Consider the following 21,055-nt stretch of genomic DNA (forward strand, 5'->3'; position numbering starts at 1 on the left):
TACAGAAAAAAATCACGGATATGATAAGTGTATTGGTTTCATGAGTAAGATGAGGCAACATTGTGTAATGAAGAAGTATCCTGGGTTAACTAAGTGTCAAGGAGAGTAATTTTTTTTCTCTCTAGTATATCCTGTGAAGATGTTTTGACTCAATATATTGTTTGAAATAGTCTGGGTTGATTAGATATGCAAAGGAAAGTCTAACTTTAAAATAGCCATTAATTTTAATAAAGATGAACATTAAATATTCTACTCTAATGTTTCCTAGGACATTTTTTGATGTCACTTCTTCTTTGGGCAAATGGGTATTCAGATTCAATCAAAATAGCTGTTGTTCCTGTTAGTAGCTGGTCATTTGTAACTGAAGAAACTTCAGACTTCCCAGTGGCCTAGTCATCTTCCAAGACTAACATGCTTGTATTCAGATGATGGATTTGGAGGGAGGTCCTTCCACGGTTCACATGTTATATCTCTTTCTGTTCTCCCTTGTATTTCAGAGCAGCCAGTTCTTAGCAACCATTTTATCATTACTATAAGAAAATCATGGTTGGGATTAACAGGAACAGAAAATATCTGGCAATATTAACCACTATTTTCCCTCCCACATGTGTGAGATATATTTATTGATCCAAACACACATTTCTGCTAAGCCTGGGCATGGCCTCAGAAGAATTTCTCAACTAAAGGCCACAGGCATTCAATACCAATTGATTTGAGTTCCCTTGGAATGAAACCTTTTTGCCATCCTAGGATGAGGGCTAATGAAGTGAATGTCTGTAAACAATTTTTAAAGAGAGCATAGACATTGGGTGAAACCTTTCTTCTCATTTCACTATATTCTATGTGTCCATTCAAAATGGAGATAAGGAAAAGACATTTAATACAAACAACATTATGCTGTTTTGCTTTTTCTAAAAGTGTCTCCTTATACAAAACAAATACTTTTGTATAAATTTTTCTTTGCTGTGTGCTCTTAGACCAGAAAAAAAATTTGCAGCAGAAATGGTGTTACATAGTCACGTATTTTCCACATATAAATATCTGTGAGCTACTGCTTTTGAGTCACATGCTTAAATTTTAGGTCAATTCTGAGACAGCTTTGGGCTAAATTCTGCATGATCTTGTAATATCACCTGATAACTTGGTAAGAATTCAATATTGTCCCGTTAATTGGGAATAATAGCATTGTCTTTGGTTTCTGTCTCCTTGTAGAAGACTTGAGACCTGTGTTTTTCTTAACTGAGCAGCATGTTCATTTGTCAGACTTGTCATCTGGAGCATTACTTTTATTTGCAGGTTAACATAGCTCTAGTTACTTTTTATGAGTTGACATAGCTCTAGTTGGTTTTCATGTACTCACCTTGTTAAACTTGTTGAGAAATCATTCTCTTACTGCCCACATTCAGCCTCATTATCACCATCATCATAGCTGAAATTTATTGATCTTTCACTATATTCAGGGTACTATACTCAGAGCTTAATATATCTTATTTTATAACAATCCTATTCAGTAGGTTCAGTCGTCATCATTTTACAGGTGATGACTGAGGACCTGAAAGCTTAAAAACTTGGTCATAGTCATATGTCTAGTAAGTTGTGAAGCCTTATTTTTAATGGAATCTTCTAACTATAGAGCCAATTCTGTTAGATACTATGCTATACTGGCTTTAAGATTATTCATGTACTTTAAGCATTTCCCAAAGTGGTTTCCTGTGGGATATATAGTAATTAGCATTGAGAAAGCTTTACTACATAGCAGTTATGAGCATGGACTCTGATCTCAAAATACTGAAAATCAACCAAAGCCCTACTTAGATGGGAAAGGGTATAAACCAGAATTCTCTGGGGAAATTTTCTAGACAGAACAACTCCCATTTCTCTCCCTTCCAGTTCCAAAAATGGAGCTTGGGGTAGGGGTAGGCACAGAGTAAAAAGAAGGAAAAAATGAAGATGAGTATATCTGCGCTATCAAAAAAGTTTCCTGTGTTATTCTGTGTTCATGCAGTTTGTGAACTACTCATAAGGTGGCTCAGAATTTACTTTTTTAAATCTTAATGTTTACTTTACTTTAAGTTCTGGGATACATGTACAGAATGTGCAGGTTTGTTACATAGGTATACATGTGCCATCGTGGCTTGCTGTACCTATCAACCGGTCCTCTAGGTTTTAAGCCCCGCATGCATTAGGTGTTTGTCCTAATGCTCTCCCTCCCCTTGCCCCCACCACCTGACAGGACCCAGTGTGTGATGTCCCCCTCCCTTGTCCATGTGTTCTCATTGTTCAACTCCCACTTATGAGCGAGAACATGCAGTGTTTGGTTTTCTGTTCCTGTGTTAGTTTGCTGAGGATGATGGCTTCCAGCTTCATTCATGTCCCTACAAAGGACATGAACTCATTCTTTTTTTATGGCTGCATAGCATTCCATGGTGCATATGTACCACATTTTCTTTATTCAGTCTATATCATTGATGGGCATTTGGGTTGGTTCCATGTCTTTGCTATTGTAAATAATGCTGCAATAAACATACGTGTGAATGTGTCTTTTAGTAGAATGATTTACATTCCTTTGGATGTATACCCAGTAATGGGATTGCTAGGTCAAAAGGTATTTCTTGTTCTAGATCCCTGAGGAATAACCACCCTGTCCTCAACAATGGTTGAACCAATCTACATTCCCACCAACAGTGCAAAAAGTGTTCCTATTTCTCCACAGTCTCACCAGCATCTACTGTTTCTTGACTTTTTAATAATTGCCATTCTGACTGGTGTGGGATGGTATCTAATTGTGGTTTTGATTTGCATTTCTCAAATAGTCAGAGATGATGAGCTTTTTTTTTTTTGTGTTTGTTGGCCACATAAATGTCTTCTTTTGAGAAGTGTCTGTTTATATACCTTGCCCACTTTTTGGTGGGGTTGTTTGCTTTTTCTTGTAAATTTGTTTAAGTTCCTTATAGATTCTGGATATTACACCTTTGTCAGAAGGGTAGATTGCAAAATTTTCTCCCATTATGTAGGTTGTCTGTTCACTCTGATGCGAGTTTCTTTTGTTGTGCAGAAGCTCTTTAGTTTAATTAGATCCCATTTGTCAATTTTGGTAATTGTTGCAATTACTTTTGGCGTTTTCATCATGAAGTCTTTGCCCATGCCTATGTTCTGAATGGTACTGCCTAGGTTTACTTTTAAGGTTTGTATGGTTTTGAGTTTTACATTTAAGTATTTAATCCATCTTGAGTTAATTTTTGTATAAAGTGTAAGAAAGGGATCCAGTTTCAGTTTTCTGCATATGCCTAGCCAGTTTTCCCAGAACCATATATTAAGTAGGGAATCCTTTCCTTATTGTTTGTTTTTGTCAGGTTTGTCGAAGATCAGGTGGTTGTAGATGTGTGGTGTTATTTCTGAGGCCTCTGTTCTGTTCCATTGGTCTATATATCTGTTTTGGTACCAGTACTATGCTGTTTTGGTTACTGTAGCCTTGTAGTAGAGTTTGAAGTCAGGTAGTGTGATGCCTCCAGCTCTGTTCTTTTTGCTTAGGATTGTCTTGGCTATAGGGGCTCTTTTTGGTTCCATATGAAATTTAAAGTAGTTTTTTTTTTTTAATTCTGTGAAGAATGTCATTGGTAGTTTGATGGGAATAGTGTTGATCTATACATTACTTTTGGCAGTATGGACATTTTCATGATGATGATTCTTCCTATTCATGAGGATGAAATGTTTTTCCACTTGTTTATGTCCTCTCTTATTTCCTTGAGCAGTGGTTTGTAGCTCCCCTTGAAGAGGTCCTTCATGTCCCTTGTAAGTTGTATTCCTAGGTATTTTATTCCTTTGTAGCAATTGTGAATGGGAGTTTGTTCATGATTTGGCTCTCTGCTTGTCTATTGTTGGTGTATAGGAATGTTTGTGATTTTTGCACATTGATTTTGTATCCTGAGACTTTGCTGAAGTTGCTTATCAGCTTAAGGAGTTTTGGGCTGAGATGATGGGGATTTCTAAATATAGAATCACATCATCTGCAAACAGAGATAATTTGACTTCCTCTCTTCCTATTTGAATACGCTTGATTTCTTTCTCTTGCCTGATTACCCTGGCCAGAGCTTCCAATGCTATGTTGACTGGGAGTGGTGAGAGAGGGCATCCTTGTCTTGTGCTGGTTTTCAAAGGGAATGCTTCCAGCTTTTTCCGTTCAGTATGATATTGGCTATGGGTTTGTCATAAATAGCTCTTATTATTTTGAGGTTTGTTCCACCAATACCTAGTTTACTGAGAATTTTTAACCTGAAGGGATGTTGAATTTTATTGAAGGCCTTTTCTGCATCTATTGAAATAATCATGTGGTTTTGGTCGTTGGTTCTGTTTATGTGATGGATTGTATTTATTAATTTGCATATGTTGAACCAGCCTTGCATCCCAGGGATGAAGCTGACTTGATCATGGTGGATAAGCTTTTTGATGTGCTGCTGGATTTGGTTTGTCAGTATTTTATTGAGAATTTTCGCATTGATGTTCATCAGGGATATTGGCCTGAAGTTTTCTTTTTTTGTTGTCTCTGCTAGGTTTTGGTATCAGGATGATGCTGGCCCCATAACATGAGTTAGAGAGGAGTCCCTCCTTTTAAATTGTTTGGAATAGTTTCAGAAGGAATGGTACCAGCTCCTCTTTGTACCTCTGGTAGAATTCAGCTATGAATCTGTCTGGTCCTGGGCTTTTTTTTGTTGGTAGGCTATTAATTACTGCCTCTATTTCAGAACTTGTTATTGGTCTATTCAGGGATTTGACTTCTTCCTGGTTTAGTCTTGGGAGGGTGTAATGTCCAGGAATTTATCCATTTCTTCTAGATTTTCTGGTTTATTTGTGTAGAGGCATTTATAGTATTCTCTGATGGTAGTTTGTACTTCTATGGAGTTAGTGGTGATAGCTCCTTTATCATTTTTTATTGTGTCTATTTGGTGCACTCTTTTCTTCTTTATTAGTCTAGTTAGTGGTCTGTTTTGTTAATTTTTTCAAAAATCCAGCTCCTGGATTCATTGATTTTTTGAAGGGTTTTTTGTGTCTTTACCTGCTTCAGTTCTGCTCTGATCTTAGCTATTTCTTGTCTTCTGCTAGCTTATGGATTTGTTTGCTCTTTCTTCTCTAGTTCTTCTAATTGTGATGTTAGGGTGTTGATTTTAGATCTTTCCATCTTTCTGATGTGGGCATTTAGTGCTATAAATTTCCCTCTAAACATTGTTTTAGCTGTATCCCAGAGATTCTGGTACATTGTCTCCTTGTTCTCATTGTTTTCAAAGAACTTCTTGATGTCTGCCTTAATTTTGTTATTTACCCAGTAGTCATTCAGGAGCAGGTTGTTTGATTTCCATGTAGTTGTGTGGTTTTGAACAAGTTTCTTAATCCTGAGTTCTAATTTCATTGCACTGTGGTCTGAGAGACTGTATGTTGTGATTTCAGTTCTTTTGCATTTGCTGAGGAGTGTTTTACTTCCAATTATGTGGTTGATTTTAGAATAAGTGCCACGTGGCATGAGAATAATGTGTATTACGTTGATCTGGAATAGAGAGTTCTCTTCTATTAGGTACACTTGATCCAGAGCTGAGTTCGAGTCCTGAATACCCTTGTTATTTTTCTATCGCATTGATCTGTCTAATATTGACAGTGGGGTGTTAAAGTCTCCCACTATTATTGTGTAGGAGTCTAAGTCTCTTTGTAGGTCTCTAAGAACTTGTTTTATGAATCTGGGTGCTCCTATATTGGGTGCATATATTTTTAGGTTAGTTAGCTCTTCTTGTTGAATTGATCCCTTTACCATTATGTAACGCCCTTCTTTGTCTTTTTGATCTTTGTTGGTTTAAAGTCTGTTTTATCAGAGACTAGTATTGCGACCCCTGCTTTTTTTTGCTTTCCATTTGCTTGGCAAATTTTGCTCTGTCCCTTTATTTTGAGCTTACGTGTGTATTTGCATTTGAGATGGGTCTCCTGAATACAGCACGCTGATGGGTCTTCACTTTTTATCCAATTTGCTAGCCTGTGTCTTTTAACTGGGGCATTTAGCCCATTTACATTTAAGGTTAATATTGTTATGTGTGAATTTGATCCTGTCATCTTGATGCTAGCTGGTTATTTTGCACACTAATTGATGCAGTTTCTTCATAGTGTCATTGGTCTTTATATTTTGGTGTGTTTTTGCAGTGACAAATACTGTTTTTTTCTTTCCATATTTAGTGCTTCCTTCAGGAACTCTTGCAAAGCAGGCCTGGTGGTGATAAAATATTTGCTTGTCTGGAAAGGATTTCATTTCTCCTTCACTTATGAAGCTTAGTTTGGCTGGATATGAAATTCTGGGTTGAAAATTATTTTCTTTAAGAATGTTGATGGCCAGGCACGGTGGCTCATGCCTATAATCCCAGCACTTTGGGAGGCCGAGGCAGGTGGATCACAAGGTCAGGAGATTGAGACCATCCTGGCGAACATGGTGAAACGCCGTCTCTACTAAAAATACAAAAAAATTGGCAGGGCGTGGTGGTGGGTGCCTGTAGTCCCAGCTACTCAGGAGGCTGAGGCAGGAGAATGGTGTGAACCCGGGAGGCAGAGCTTGCAGTGAGCCGAGATCACGCCACTGCACTCTGGCCTGGGCGACAGAGTGAGACTCCGTCTCAAAACAAAACAAAACAAAACAAAACAAACAAACAAACAAAAAGAATGTTGACTATTGGCCCCTACTCTCTTCTGGCTTGTAGGGTTTCTGTTGAGAGATCCGCTGGTAGTCTGATGGGCTTCCCTTTGTAGGTGACCTGGCCTTTCTCTCTGGTTACCCTTAACATTTTTTCTTTCATTTTGACCTTGGAAAATCTAATGATTATGTGTCTTGGGGTTGATCTTCTCATGGAGTATCTTAGTGGTGTTCTCTGTATTTCCTGGATTTGAATGTTGGCCTGTCTTGCTAGGTTGGAGAAGTTCTCCTGCATAATATCCTCAAGTGTATTTTCCAACTTGATTCCATTCTCTCCATCTCTTTCAGGTATTCCAGTCAATTGTCGGTTCGGTCTTTTAACACAGTCCCATATTTCTTGGAGGCTATGTTCCTTCCTTTTCATTCTTTTTTCTCTAATCTAGTCTGCATGCCTTATTTCAGCAAGATGGTTTTCAAATTCTGATATCCTTTCTTCTGCTTGGTCGATTTGGCTATCGATACTTGTGTATGCGTCATGAAGTTCTCGTGCTGTGTTCTTCACCCCCATCAGGTCATTTATGTTTCTCTCTAAACTGGTTATTCTAGTTAGCAGTTCCTGTAACCTTTTATCAAGGTTCTTAGCTTCCTTGCTTTGGGTTAGAACACGCTCCTTTAGCTCACAGGTGTTTGTTATTTACTGACATTCTGAAGCCTACTTCTGTCAACTTGTCCATCTCATCCTCCATCCAGTTCTGTGCCCTTGCTGGACAGTTGTTGTGAACGTTTGGAGGAGAAGAGGCATTCTGCTTTTGCGATTTTCAGTGTTTTTTCCTCATCTTTGTGGATTTCTCTACCTTTGATCTTTGAGGCTGATGACCTTCGGATGGGATTTTTGTGGGAGGGTCTTTTTGTTGATGTTGTTGTTGTTGCTTTTTTAGTTTTGTTTGTTGTTGTTTGCTAGTTTTTCTTCAAACAGTCAGGCCTTTCTTCTGCAGGTCTGCTGGAGTTTCCTGGAGGTTCATTCCAGACCCTTATTGCCTAGGTATCACCAGTAGAGACCGCAGAACAGCAAAGATTGCTACCTGCTCCTTCCTCTGGAAGTTTCATCTTAGAGGGGCACTGGCCTGATGCCAGCCAGAGCTCTCCTGTATGAGGTGTCTTTGGCCCCTGCTGGGAGGTCTCTCCCAGTCAGGAGGCACAGGGTTCAGGAACCCAATTGAGGAGGCAGTCTGTCCCTTAGCAGAGCTGGTGTGCTGTGCTGGGAGAATCTCCCTTGTCAGGATCAGCCAGTATCTTCAGAGCCGGCAGGCAGGAAAGATTAAATCCGCTGAAGCTGCTACCACAGCCGCCCCTCCCCTCAAGTGCTGTGTCCCAGGGAGATGAGAGTTCTGTCTGTAAGCCCCTGAATGGAGCTGCTGGATTTCCTGCAGAGAGACCTTGCCTAGTGAGGAGGACTCCAGAGAAGCAATCTGGCCACAGCCGCTTTGCTGTGCTGTGGTGAATTCCGCCCAGTCCAAAAATCTCCCAGTCTACTTAGCACAATCAGGGGAAAACCACCAACTAAAGCTACAGTAATGACGGTCACTCCTCCCCCCACCAAACTCAATCATCTCAGGCGGACTCTAGACTGCTGTGCTGGCAGTGAGAATTTCAAGCCAGTGGTTCTTATCTTGCTGGGTTCCATGGGAGCATGGGACAGGGACTGGGACCCGCTTGTGAGACTGCTTGGATCCCTGGCTTCAGCCCCCTTTCCAGGAGATTGGACGGTGGTCCTGACTCACTGGAGTTCCAGGCATCGCTGGAATATGAAAAAAAAAAAAAAAAAAAAAAAAATCAGTGCCTGCTCAAACAGCTGCCCAGATTTCTGCTTGAAACCCAGGGCCCCGGTGGTGTAGGGTCATGAGGGAATGTGCTGATCCGTGGGTTGCAAGTGTCCATGGGAAAAGCGTAGTACCTTGGGCAGATAGCACAGTCTCTCACTGCTTCCCTTTGCCGGAGGAAGGAGGTCCCCCGGCTGCGTGCACTTCCCACATGAAGCGACGCCCCACCCTGCTTCTGCTCGTTCTTTGTGGGTCGCACCCACTGCCAAACCAGTCCCAGTGAGATGAACTGGGTACCTCGATTGGAAAAGCAGAAATCACCTGCCTTCTGCGTTGGTCTCGCTGTGAGCTGTTTCCATTGGGCCATCTTGGCCCCTCCCCTTCACGTTGTTATTAAGAGGGATTTCATGCCTACGTCAGCAATACGCCGGTGAAAGAAAGTCGTGCAAAAATTAGCAGATCAAGTGGATATACTTATAGATTTTATATTGAAAACCATCAACAAATGAAAATATTTAATGCAAAGCTGCCTTTTCATTGGATACTTACCTGCCAACTCCAGAGTTCGAAGTCCTGATTCTTTCTTCGTCAGTCACTGTCGTTTCAAAAACCAAAGGCAGGGCTGAGACCAATATTTCTGCACTGTGTTTGGTCTTTATTGTCAAACAGTGCAATAGAATGAGTTGACATAAAGAATTCAGAAAATGTGGCAAAGGCAATATTTTACAGTTACACTCTATTGCAGTACAAAGAAAATTAAACATTAACTTTTAAAAATGTTCTACGGTAACCACCTTGAACTTAAAATTAAAAGCCTAGAGATATCACCCAAGGAACATAATTAGAATTCTCCGAGAGTAATTGCTTAGAACTGGAAGACAAAAAAGGAAAAGTGTAGTTTTTCCTAAAAAAAACCCTTATTTCCAGAGAAGCATAAAGTACATTCTAACAGGAGATAGTTGATGTGATAACATTAAAGTAAGATGTAACAGATGTAACAGATGCTAAACATCCGAATGCAGATGAACATAAAATTTTTTGGTCTAAAATAATTAAACAAGGTCAACCTAGGACATTCTAATTTTCAGATGATAATTATATTTGCATTATATTTAAGCATACTGAGAGGCCTATCTGGTTTTTGGTGAAACATGTTAGAAGGAAAGACCAACTCTGTAGGGGCTGAGGTAAGTCTTGGAAACTATAAATAGCAAACAACCTACTTAGGAATGACATCCAATTTAAAAATTATAATGGCTCCTATTTTAAATGACTCCTGTATACTTTGGGAAAAATATCTATGTTTAAAATGACTAGGGATTTATCGTTTTGTATCTTTTTTCAGTCATGGTTTCTGGAAGAAAAGACTCAAGATGTTTTCAGTAGCTGCCATTTTCAGACATCATGAAAGTTTTCTCCTACCCTCTATAAAAACAAACAAACAATAAAACTCTACAAAGGAAAAGCGCAAAAAACATGCTGACTTTAGAAGAATCCATGATTTAGAATATTTTTATAAATATCTAAGAAAACAGGAGTCCTTTCCATATATATGGTCCTTGGAGATACTTTCCATATATATGGTCCTTGGAGAATCCAGTTTTTATGAGAAAGGTGATTTCCAAAATCTCTTACACTTTACAATTTCAATTTTGGCCTGAGCATATCTCTTGATTGATCTACCTACCTACATACTGATCTATCTTGGATAGAGCACTGGACAAAAGGTAGGCACGTTTACAATCCACTGACAAGAAAACACATGAAGAAGCAAATCCCACAGCGCTCTGAAACCTGGAAGACATGGGTTCTACATGGGTCTGATGGGATTACTGTACTAACCAGCCTCCGAATATCCCGCTCCGACTCCCACTTGATCTTCGAGATGGCTTCTTGGTGGGACTGATGCTCACTCCGAAGGTCCCCAGCCTTGATTTTATCTGCTTGGATCATATTGCTCAGAGCCTCGTCCACCTGCTTCTTGGCCGTTTTCAGGTCTGCAATTTCCTGTAAGAGCTTAAGGCGCTCTGTGTCAAACAGTTTCCGGGCCTCCTCCCGGGCCTCAATGGTGAGCGCTGTCCTTACTTTGTCACTGCTGCCATCGCGGAGAGCACAGAGAGCAGACTTGAGCCTCTGGATCTCTCCGTCACGTACCTTCACCGTCCTTGACATTTCCTGCTCGTGCTGCTTGATAAGGTTCTCCCTCACAGCCTGCAGCTCCTTCATCTTCTCCTCATGGAGCTTGGCTTTGAGTTCTGTCACCAGCACCGTGTGCTTGCGCTGCTCCAGCTCACGAATCCTCTTTGCTTCTTGAGTCTTCTCTCTTTCAAGCTTTGATACCTAAAAACAGAGAGGCAAAAGGATAAAGAGAAATGAGCCTCAAAGGACGGGTGTGCTCCTAGGCAGGATTTGCAGCTCAGGCCGCTGTGATCTCTTAATTCCTCATCTCTTTTCCAATTCCAGGCCCTCTGAGAAAAAAGAATTACAGGCCTTAAAGCTGGGAATACAGTGTGTAAAAGGAGGAAATACCTGAGGATATTTATATTACTTTGTTCAGATGAATATTTGATGTTCTGGGGCCTTACTATGCAATGTGTGGTCTGCAGACAAGCAGCCTCGGTATCACCCAGGAAGCATGTTAGAAGCACAGAATCCCTGGCTTAGCCCCAGATCTATGACTCAGAATTTGCATCTTAACAAATCCCCATGCGATTGGTATATGCATTAAAATTAGAAAGTATCGCTATCATGGTTTTTCCCTTTACGGAGAGGACTGCAAAACAGATCGCCTGGAGAGCTTTTTAGACTACACAACCCTAGCTAGATCCAAATTGATAAATGTGTGTCTTAGAATAGCTCACAGTTTGATATTGTGATCAGGCTAATAAATTAGTGCCTCAAGTGATATTATTATTGAGCATCCCCCTCCCTCCTCTTTTCTTTTTTTTTTTTTGGAAGAGATGCTGCTGCTGCTAAGGAGGTGAAAAATGAAGACAGTTGATAATAGCCTCAACCTTACCTTTCTTAGTATGGCAGGTTAGTTTCATCCCCAAATTTTACACACAAACACACACACACACACACAAACAAAAAACCACCACCAACAACAAAACTTCAGATCATTGGGTCCTCTCTCTGATGAAGGACTTTAGTGACCATTGTTATTTCTGAATGCGCCATGAATGTTTCTTTGAGTCCCTTTTCACTGTCACTCCTCCTTCTCCCTTCCTGCCCCGCCAGCCAACACTCCAAGTAGTTTGATAAAATATTTCAAACAAGCTTTTTACCTCTCAGGAATTCTGGTTTAAAACTATTCTACGTTTTGCTAAATTTCCTGTGATAATATAGGCCTCCTTGTAGATTAGCAATGGCACTACCTATTGATCTAATCTGGCTGTGAGTCTCTGATTCAGTAGATCAGGTGGTGCCCAGACATTTGTGTCTCGAAAAAGCCTCTCCGTGATCCTGTTATGCTGTCCTCCTCCCCCACTTCATCTCTGCTGCTTGTCTCTGTCCCTGTCTTCTCTCTCTGTCTCTCTCTGTCATACACACAACCCCCGCATGCACACACACACATACACAGAGTAACCTAGAAAAAGGGGGCCAGGTGCAGTGACTCACGTCTGTAATCCCAGCACTTTGGGAAGCCGAGGTGGGTGGATCACCTGAGGTCAGGAGTTCGAGACTAGCCTGGCCAACATGGTGAAACCGCGTCTCTACTAAAAATACAAAAATTGGCTGGGTGTGGTGGCAGGCACCTGTAGTCCCAGACACTTGGGAAGGCTGAGGCAGGAGAATCTCTTGAACCCAGGAGGCAGAGGTTGCAGTGAGCCAAGATTGTGCCATTGCACTCCAGCCTGGGAGACAGAGTGAGATTCCGTCTCAAAAAAAAAAAAAAAAAGAAGAGAAAAGGAAGAAAACTGGGGAGTCCCAGGAGTAATAGCTAATTGAGTGATATTGAGTCTCCACCATCTGTAAAATTGGAAGGTTTTACAAAATAATAGTTAAGAGCCTTTCCAGTTGAAAAATCTTAAGATTGAGACTCCATATTATAACCACTGTAATATAAAGTGTCTGTGATGGCTAATACTGAGTGTCAACTTGATTGGATTGAAAGATGAAAAGTATTGTTTCTGAGTGTGTTTGTGAGGATGTTGCTAAAGGAGATTAACATTTGAGTCAGTGGACTGGGAAAGGCAGACCCACCATCAGTCTGGGTGGGCACATTCTAATCAGCTGCCAGGGCAGCCAGAATAAAGGCAGGAGAAGAAGGTGAAAAGACTAGACTTGCTTAGCCTCTCAGCCTACATATTTCTCTTGTGCTGGATGCCTCCTGCCCTCGGACATCGGACTCCAAGTTCTTCAGCTTTGGGACTTGAACTGGCTTCGTTGCTCCTTAGCTTGCAGACAGCCTATTGTGGGACCTTATGATTGTGTGAGTCAATACTCGTTAATAAACCTCCTTTTATAGATACGTCTATCCTATTAGTTCTGTCCCTGTAGAGAACCCTGACTAATATACAGTGTCTGAGATTTTACTCACCTTAATAGTTTACCTACCTTTAGCTAGAACAGTATTTTCTAAGTTGCATGGTATTTTATGAACAGTTTATTTTTAAAGGCACAGCAATTATTCCCGTGATGGTTATTCTAAAAGAGCTTGGGGCACAAGCGGATTTGGTGAAATAAGCAGCCAGGCATCCTCAAACAACCATCCTCTTATCTCACCTCCAGCTTACACCTACAGTCCCTTCCTGGAGGCCTCTTCTCTCTTAGGCTCTAGACTTGTGCTGTCCTTTGTGGTGCCCACTAGTTACCATACTGCAAATTTGAACTGAGATTTTCTCTCCATGTTAAATATATTTTGGATTTCGAAGACTTAGTGTCAGGTAAAGAATGTAAAATATCTCCTTTATCATTTTTATATTGATTACACATTGAAACTATAATGTTTTGGATAAATTATACTAAACGATATTATTACAACTGATTCTGTTTCTTTTTACTGTTTAAAATTGCAGCTAACAAGAAATTTTAAATTCACAGATATGGCTTGCATTTGTGGTTCACATTATATTTCTCTTGGACAGTGTTGCTCTGGAGTTCTTAAAGGTTCGTTTGGTGAACCTAGCTTTTCCCATGCTCCTGGTGATATTCTCTTAGTAAAGCTCAGTTCTGGTTTTACTTATGTGTCTGCTCAAAACCACCCAGGCTCTTTTATGTTGTGGAATAAAATCTCAACAGCCCAGCTTCACCTTTCAGGCTCTCAGGAAGGTTTGGTTGGATTTCCAGTTCCTACTTCTCCCTCTCTGTCTCCTCACCTGTCCCATGCTCTAGGTGAGGGGGGATTATGCTATTTTCTGCACATGCCTGCATCTCATACCCAGATGCCACAGTTTCTTCTTCCTGACTTATTCTTCCATCATCTCCTTTTGGGATCCTCACATTCCTCGTGGCCTGGCTAGAGGTCATCCTCTCCTGTCATGCCACCCTACTCACCCAGGACAAAGGTCATTTCTCCTACCTTTGTCTTCTCAGTATACTTTTGAAACACTTCCTTAGTAGTGGTTTTCACAGTTTTCTTTGCATTTTTTTGCCGACTTGTCTGTCCTCATCACCTCCTCTTTTACCCTACCCCAGACTGGTAACTTTTAGAAAGTTGCCAATGAGCTATCCTCATCTCTGTGTACCCAGTGGCTCCCAGAACAATATATAAGAAACCAGGTGGCATGTGTGGAATTAAAGGATGTATGCTGTTATATCTCTCTGGCTAGGCCCCTGGCCAGAGGCAAGAATAATATTTTCTGTCATACAGTTTAGACAATACAGGCTTGCAGGGTTACCAGATCAGCCCCTCCTCAATCCCTTCCCAGTATAAAATGACAACAAAACAAAACCCTAACATATAAGAATTCACTTCTCTCTGCTAGGTGTTTCTCTTGGTGCTTCCATAAGGACAATCTAGATCTTTCTCTGCATCTTTCTGGAGTGAATGGAAGTGGGCATCTCCTAGATCAGGGGTGGGCAAACTACTGCCCATGAGCCAAATCCATCCTGCTCCTGTTTTTATAAATAAAGTTTATTGGGATACAGCCATGCCCATTCACTTACATACTGCTTAAGGCTGCTTTCATTGTACAATGGAGTTGAGTAGTTTCACACAGACTGTCTAGCCCACAAAGCTTAAAATATTCACTATCTTGCCCTTCACAGAAAGAGTTTGCTGATTCTTCTTCTAGATAATGCATTTTTTGAAAGGAAAAGCCTTGTTTTCTATTGATTTAGAAACTGACAATTTACCTTCCATATAAGACCTTGGGAAAGTTACTTTAGCTCAAGTGATATGAATTTAGTCATCTTCAATTTCTGCAGGACGCATTTACACTAGGCATCTGGAACAGTATCATGACTGCAATGGTTGGTGGGTAACAAGGGAAACTTTTAGCCATTCTTCCGAGAACAGTGAAAAACTGTAGTAAAAATGGACAAAGGGTAAGAAATCCTGGGTTTTTATTCCTGTTTCACTATTTGCTATCTCCAAGAAAGTTGCTTTATCCTTCTGAGGATTTTTGATTACACTTAAAAATGTCTGCAACTGGGTTATTTTTAGGGTTAAACTAGATTGTGTATGGAAAAGTACCTTGAACTGCAAAGTACTATGAAGTGTAAGGTAATATTATTACTGGATATGGTAGGAGATACTCCTTGATCTAAAATTATTTATGTCAAATTCTCTGGAGGTGCATCAAATTGTATCTTCCTGTGATTCTGTCATTTACCCCAAATTATCAACTCAAAGCTTTTGCATGAGAACTGAAGGGGAGATGAAGGAAATTATTTTTAAAAAAGTAAAAATACAGGTGCATGAAACATGTATTCCAGCCTGAAGATGAAAACAAAAACAAACACTGTCTATCCCTTAAAATAATCCATGAAAATTAGAGAAAATTCAAAGGAATTGAGTAACATTTGACATGTTTTTATGTTTACTTATTTTGGTTGTCATGAAAACTGACTTTTTTTGCAGGATTTGTAGTTATGGCTTCTTTTTAAGTCTGGAAGAAGTGTTTTATTCTGAAGAAAAGCCAAACAATGTGATTGAAATTTTGGGGGAAAAAGGCCAATAAAAATTTTCTGAAAATTATTTGCAGTGCAGATGGCACCACTAAGGATATAGATTTAAATCTTAATATAAATCTTAAAATGAATATACAAAATGATAAACTATTCCTGAGTAACAATGAAAATGTAAAGATGATAATACTTTGAAATGAAGAAAATTATCTAGTAGAAGAAAGAAACCAATCTTGATACATGGAGATGTTTTATGCAGAAAAATTTCAGCTCAACCATATAATAGCTAGCATTTATTGAGGGCTTAATATGAGTTAGGCAACTTTTTAAACAGGCTTTACACACATCAGTGCATTTAACCTCCTGGGCGGCTTTATGATGTAGGAAGTCTTTGTTTCATCACAATTTTGATAAGAAAAGTGAGAAACAGTCTTTACATAAGAACAACGTAAAGAAGACTCACTAAAGTACATTGTGGGCCAGGAGCCGGCTCCAGGTAAGATACTACACCTCCTTGTTTGCTCTGAAACCTTGGACACCTCATGTTTGCACCTGAAACCTTGCTTCACCTCTGTCAGCCTCAGTTTTCTCATCTGAAAACTGGGGTTGTAGATATCATTCTTATATGGCTATTGTGATGATTGACATAGCCAATGGATCAAAAGCTCTTTGGAAAAGCTGGAACACATTAGAGATTAATAACTATTAATACGTTGTGGATATTATAATATTAATTTTAATAAATACTGTGTATATATTAATATTATATTATACACTATTACATTAATACCAACAACATAAATATAAAAGTGCCCATATCATCCTGTTAAGACTAACATTACTGTATTACATTATTAAGATGGTAACTGTTTTTCCAACAGAAAGAGATGTTCAAAGATAAAGCTGGGTTTCTTCAGTACGTATTGTGTTCTCTGGCATTGGCAGCATCTAATCTTGACGTGGAAGACACTTGGGGTGCGTATGGGCCTAAAGAGTGGTGTGGGGTGGGGCAGGGTGAAGGTGAGAACACTCGGTAGGGCTTTGAATGATGGGTTTCCAAATCCTTTCTACCCTAGAGTTTCTATGGGAAAAAAAGATCATTAGAAAAGTTTAATCCTACCAAGGAAAGGTTACACTATGACAGAGAAAAAGGAATTTATAACTATCTTACACAGACCTCATGTTGTATTTTTCTATTCTGTCCTACTTCTGGTCTAGCCTTTGCAAAATGCCAATGTAAATTCTGCCAAGAAAAAGATAGTGATTATTTGAGCTTTAAAAGTGATCTTAGAAATCTAGGATTAAAAATTGGACAGCTCAGTCAAAGGTAAGGAAAAGGTTGAGAGGTTATCAAGGCAAGCTAAGCTAACATAAACTTTGGCCTGGATTATCTGCATTGGATGTTCCTGGAGGAACACAGTAAACTGGCAGGGATTTTCATGGGCACAAAGCAACTCTCAGAGAGGAGGTGTGAAGGAGTCTCTCTAGGAAGAATGCTTACAAGGGAAGTCCTATGCAACCTTACACAATCCAGTGCAAAGGATCCTATTTTTAAAATTTCTTGTTTTCAGCTACTTATGCTTCCTGAAAACAGAACTAAAGGAGTAGATAGGAAAATATACCCCATCCCAAATTTGGTACCTGTATCTGAAGGGTGTGGTGACAGTCACTCGAGCATAGAGAATGTTGGTTGATTTTCTGAGAATGCCCTAGAGGCAATAGAGGGCCTTGAATCAGACAGTGAGCATTACCTTGATCACCACCATCTTACAGAAGACAGGAATTCCCATCGCGGCTCCTCCAGTAGCTGTGTCTCTGGGAGCAAATGAGTTAAACAGTTTGAACCTCATTTTCTTCCTCAGTGAAGGCAGAATAGTAATTGCACCCTGTCTTTGTCACAGGCTTGCTCTGATGGTTGTGAGGCTCGATGTGAAAATGCTTTGCAGTTTGAAGGGCTGTGCCAATGGGACAGCTCCTGTCTGGAGCTGATTCTTCTCAGTCTTGCAACCCAGGCCTGTTGCCCTGCTGCCTCTGCCCTGAGAACCCTGTTCCCTGCTCCTGTCCATTCATTCCCTCTGTCACTGTGCCCATGCTGTTCACGAAACCATAGTTTATCTCTGAGGGAGAGTAAAAAGCCCTGGGGCAGCCCCTGGCATGTTCATACACACTAACCATTGGATCATGCACTCATGTTGTCCATAGAAGAGAAAAACGGGGCAAATATCGCAACTTAGTGGCTCAGGGTGCTGCTCCAAGAAGCAGACAGATCTGGGTGGAAATCCTTTCTCTACCCAAGCCTGGAGTTCTCACCTAAGTGAGTACTGTAATGGTACTTATGCCACAGGGTTTGGGGGAAAGCTGTTAAAAAGAATCACGTAATTTTATTCAAGTAATTTTGAGCACCTCCTACAGGCCAGGAAGTTTCCTTATCTGTAAAGTAGGGATGACAATGCGCACCTCAGCAGGTGGAAATGAGGATGGAATGAGATAATGGCATGAAAGCACTTAACATGCTTGACACAGACTAATTGCTCAAAAATTAGCACTCACACATATACCCTTGTGAGGCAGATACTATTATTGTCCCATTTGACAGATGAAGAAGGAAAAACACAGAGGGGTTTTATAACCTTCTCCAGGCCAGTCAGGTGCTAGTGAAGCAGCTGGGACTCTGGCAGGATGAAATGTGCTTATCAGCCCATGACAGATAGTAAACATTCAATAAGTTATAGCTATTTATATTATCAGCTGAAAGGTCTCAAAATTCGGCTCTATACACAATGGCTGTTCTGTAAATATCAGTGGGATTATTTGTCTTGCTGGATAAATGAATACTGCCGCATTGCCCCAAAGGTTTCCACTTTTTAACTTATCCATTCCCTAGTAGTTGAACTGTCATTTTGTCATCAGAGCCCCAGAGCCAACCTGAGAGTATAAATTCACATCTTGGCATTGTTTATATTCTCTCTCTTAAAGCCTGGCCCTTTGAAAATACAATTATATTTATTTATAATAAAAGTGCTTTATGACTTGTTTGCCCTCTAAATTCCCTTTGCTCTTTGGGGAAGGATGCTGACAGGCAATGGGACTTTCCTTTAGCTCCTGGGCTGGGACTGTAATTAACTGCCAAGGAGCGGGAGCCAGGCAGGGGCAGCCAGCAGAGAAAAGGACGAGGCTGTGCGCGCTCATTTAAGAGGCTGGCTGCCAGTCAATCGTCAGAGGAAGGGGAGATTATGCTTGGCCTGCGGGCTTAGACAACAGTGCCAGGCCCAAGATAAACAGGCAGCCTGGTTCAAACTTGAGAGTTACCCATTTTAAAAGCCTTGAATATGTGGAGTATTGGCAGTGTTGAAGTCCTCAGAGCCTCTGTTTCTGAGAATCTCACCAGTTTGTTCTCTGGAAAGCAGCAGCAGTTTAGGGTTCCCAGTCTCGAGATTGACAAGCTTCTTCCTAGGAATGTAGATTGTCATCCTGTCGTAACTACAATTAAAGGAGTCTGCCTCCCTTGAAGTGTGATGCTGCTGCAGGGAGAGTTAAGGCCAATGAAATGTTCAGAGATTGTCAGACCTGGATGGAACCTTACAGCAGAGTGTTTGTCAACACGAAGGCTGGAAGTCATCTGCATCTGTAGCGCATCGGAATTGGCTGGGCTGCTTTACCGAATTACAAGTCCTGGTTCTCACCTGACTACTTTATCAGAATTCTTGGATTGTGGGCTCAGGAATCTCAATATTTAATCAGGTCCCCCAGGTTACACCATTGCACAGTGATGCTTGACAAGCACAGATATGGAGAAGCAGATTCAGTCATCTGAATTACAGATAGAGACACTGAGACATTTGAATTCATCTCCAAGGAGAGATAAAGACAAATAATGCCCCATGTCTTCTGACTCTCAAACAAATGCTGTTCTAAAATGACATCATGTTCCCTTTGGCTTCAAGGAAACTAAAAAATTTCCTTCACAAACTTTACATTACAGTCTCTTTATCTAAGGTCAAGGCTTAGCTAAGGCAGGGAGCAAGAGGCTTTGGCAGATCCAAAGGCCACTTATTATTGTTAAAATGAGGAGAAATAGATTTTGGGAGAAATAACAAATTAAAATTTAATAATGATGTCAAGGAAGAAGAGGTAGACAAGAATGGAATAAATATATTTGTTGGCTTGTGACTACTGCTTATTGATCAAGAATGTTTTCTTACTGTATAATTATCTAAATAAGGCAACTTTATGCTGTCATGGTGGTCTCTAGTTTGCAGGGAGCAAAAACATCTTATGAATGCTGGAGATTTCAAAATGCTTTCCTAGACATGACCCTCTTTGACATTCACACCACCTTGGTGAGGTGTGTGTTTGCTTGTCCATTTAGGCAATGGGATTGAGAGAAGTAAAGAGACTTCTAAGTCTAGTTAGCAACCGACTTAAATCTATAGAACATTAAAAAGAATACTAATACTATAATTTTTTGCAAGTTTTTTATGTGTCAGGCAGCTCTCTGAGCACTTGACGTAAATTTTTTTGTTCAATCCTCATAAGCACATAATATACTTGTCTAATTCATACCTCAGTACAGCTGTGATGTGATGAAGAAACTGAGGTATAAGGAATGCATCATCTTTAAATTATTCCTCTATTCATTCAACAAATACATATTGAGATTTTAAGTTCTGGACATTATTTAGGCTCTAGGGACACTAAGTAAACTGAATTCCTGCTTTTGTAGAGATTGAGGAGTGACAGCACTAAACAAGTAAAAAGCAAATGTATAAATTACTATGAAATAAGCTAAGAATAGGCTATGGGGAGTACCTGACAATGGGGAAGTGTTCTGTTTTAGAGACTGTGGTCAGATGCTTGATGGTTGAGCAGACATCTGAAAGAGGTGAGTGAAGGAGCATGGAGCTGTCCAAGAAGAACAAGTGCAAAGGCCCTAAATGTGATCGGGGTCTCTCTCTTGATCCAGCAAAAATAGGAAACAGAGTGATCAAGAGAGAGAGAAGTGGGAGATGAGTCAAACAGGGGGATGGAGCTAATATCCTGTAGTGGTAGAGAAAGTCCTTTGAGTCTAAGAGACATAGGAAGCCCTTGGAAGGTATTGGGCAGTGGAATAACATGATGTGGTACATTTCAGAAGGACTGCTCTGAATGTTCTGGGAGTTAATAACCTATAGAGGGCAAGAGTGGAACTTGCCCAAGGTCATGCAACTACTAAGCGTTTGGCGGTGGTAGGCGGACACTGACTGAATTTTCGTATCTGGCTTCCTGAACCAGGCTTCCAGAGGAGGCTAAGATCTGTCTAGTGAGCATGCTATTCTCACTTTCTGTGTGTCCTGTGCTCAGTTCCCACCTGCCACATACAATAAGCTCTCCATGTGTACAGGGGATGTTGCCCTCTCTGGCAAAGGGCAGGAGTCCACTGGGGTGGGCCAGCAGGCAGAGCTGTGCTCGCTGCATGTGGACACAGCCAGAGCTGCTCTTAACGCCACGACCTCAGGTAGCC

The 21,055-nt window shown here is 40.5% G+C and overlaps 1 protein-coding gene across 4 annotated transcripts in view; it reads right to left on the bottom strand.

Moving 5' to 3' along the window:
* Nucleotides 1-21,055, bottom strand: part of JAKMIP2 (janus kinase and microtubule interacting protein 2) — a 198,408-nt gene that overhangs the window by 68,347 nt on the left and 109,006 nt on the right. For all 4 annotated transcript variants that reach the window (XM_009241163.4, XM_054556030.2, XM_054556028.2 and 1 more), the window contains one exon: nucleotides 10,324-10,821. In XM_009241163.4, the coding sequence (XP_009239438.2) occupies nucleotides 10,324-10,821 (498 nt within the window). The remainder of the gene's footprint in view (nucleotides 1-10,323; nucleotides 10,822-21,055) is intronic.

Source organism: Pongo abelii, chromosome 4 (assembly GCF_028885655.2).
Source record: "Pongo abelii isolate AG06213 chromosome 4, NHGRI_mPonAbe1-v2.0_pri, whole genome shotgun sequence".
Taxonomy (NCBI): Eukaryota; Metazoa; Chordata; class Mammalia; order Primates; family Hominidae; genus Pongo; species Pongo abelii.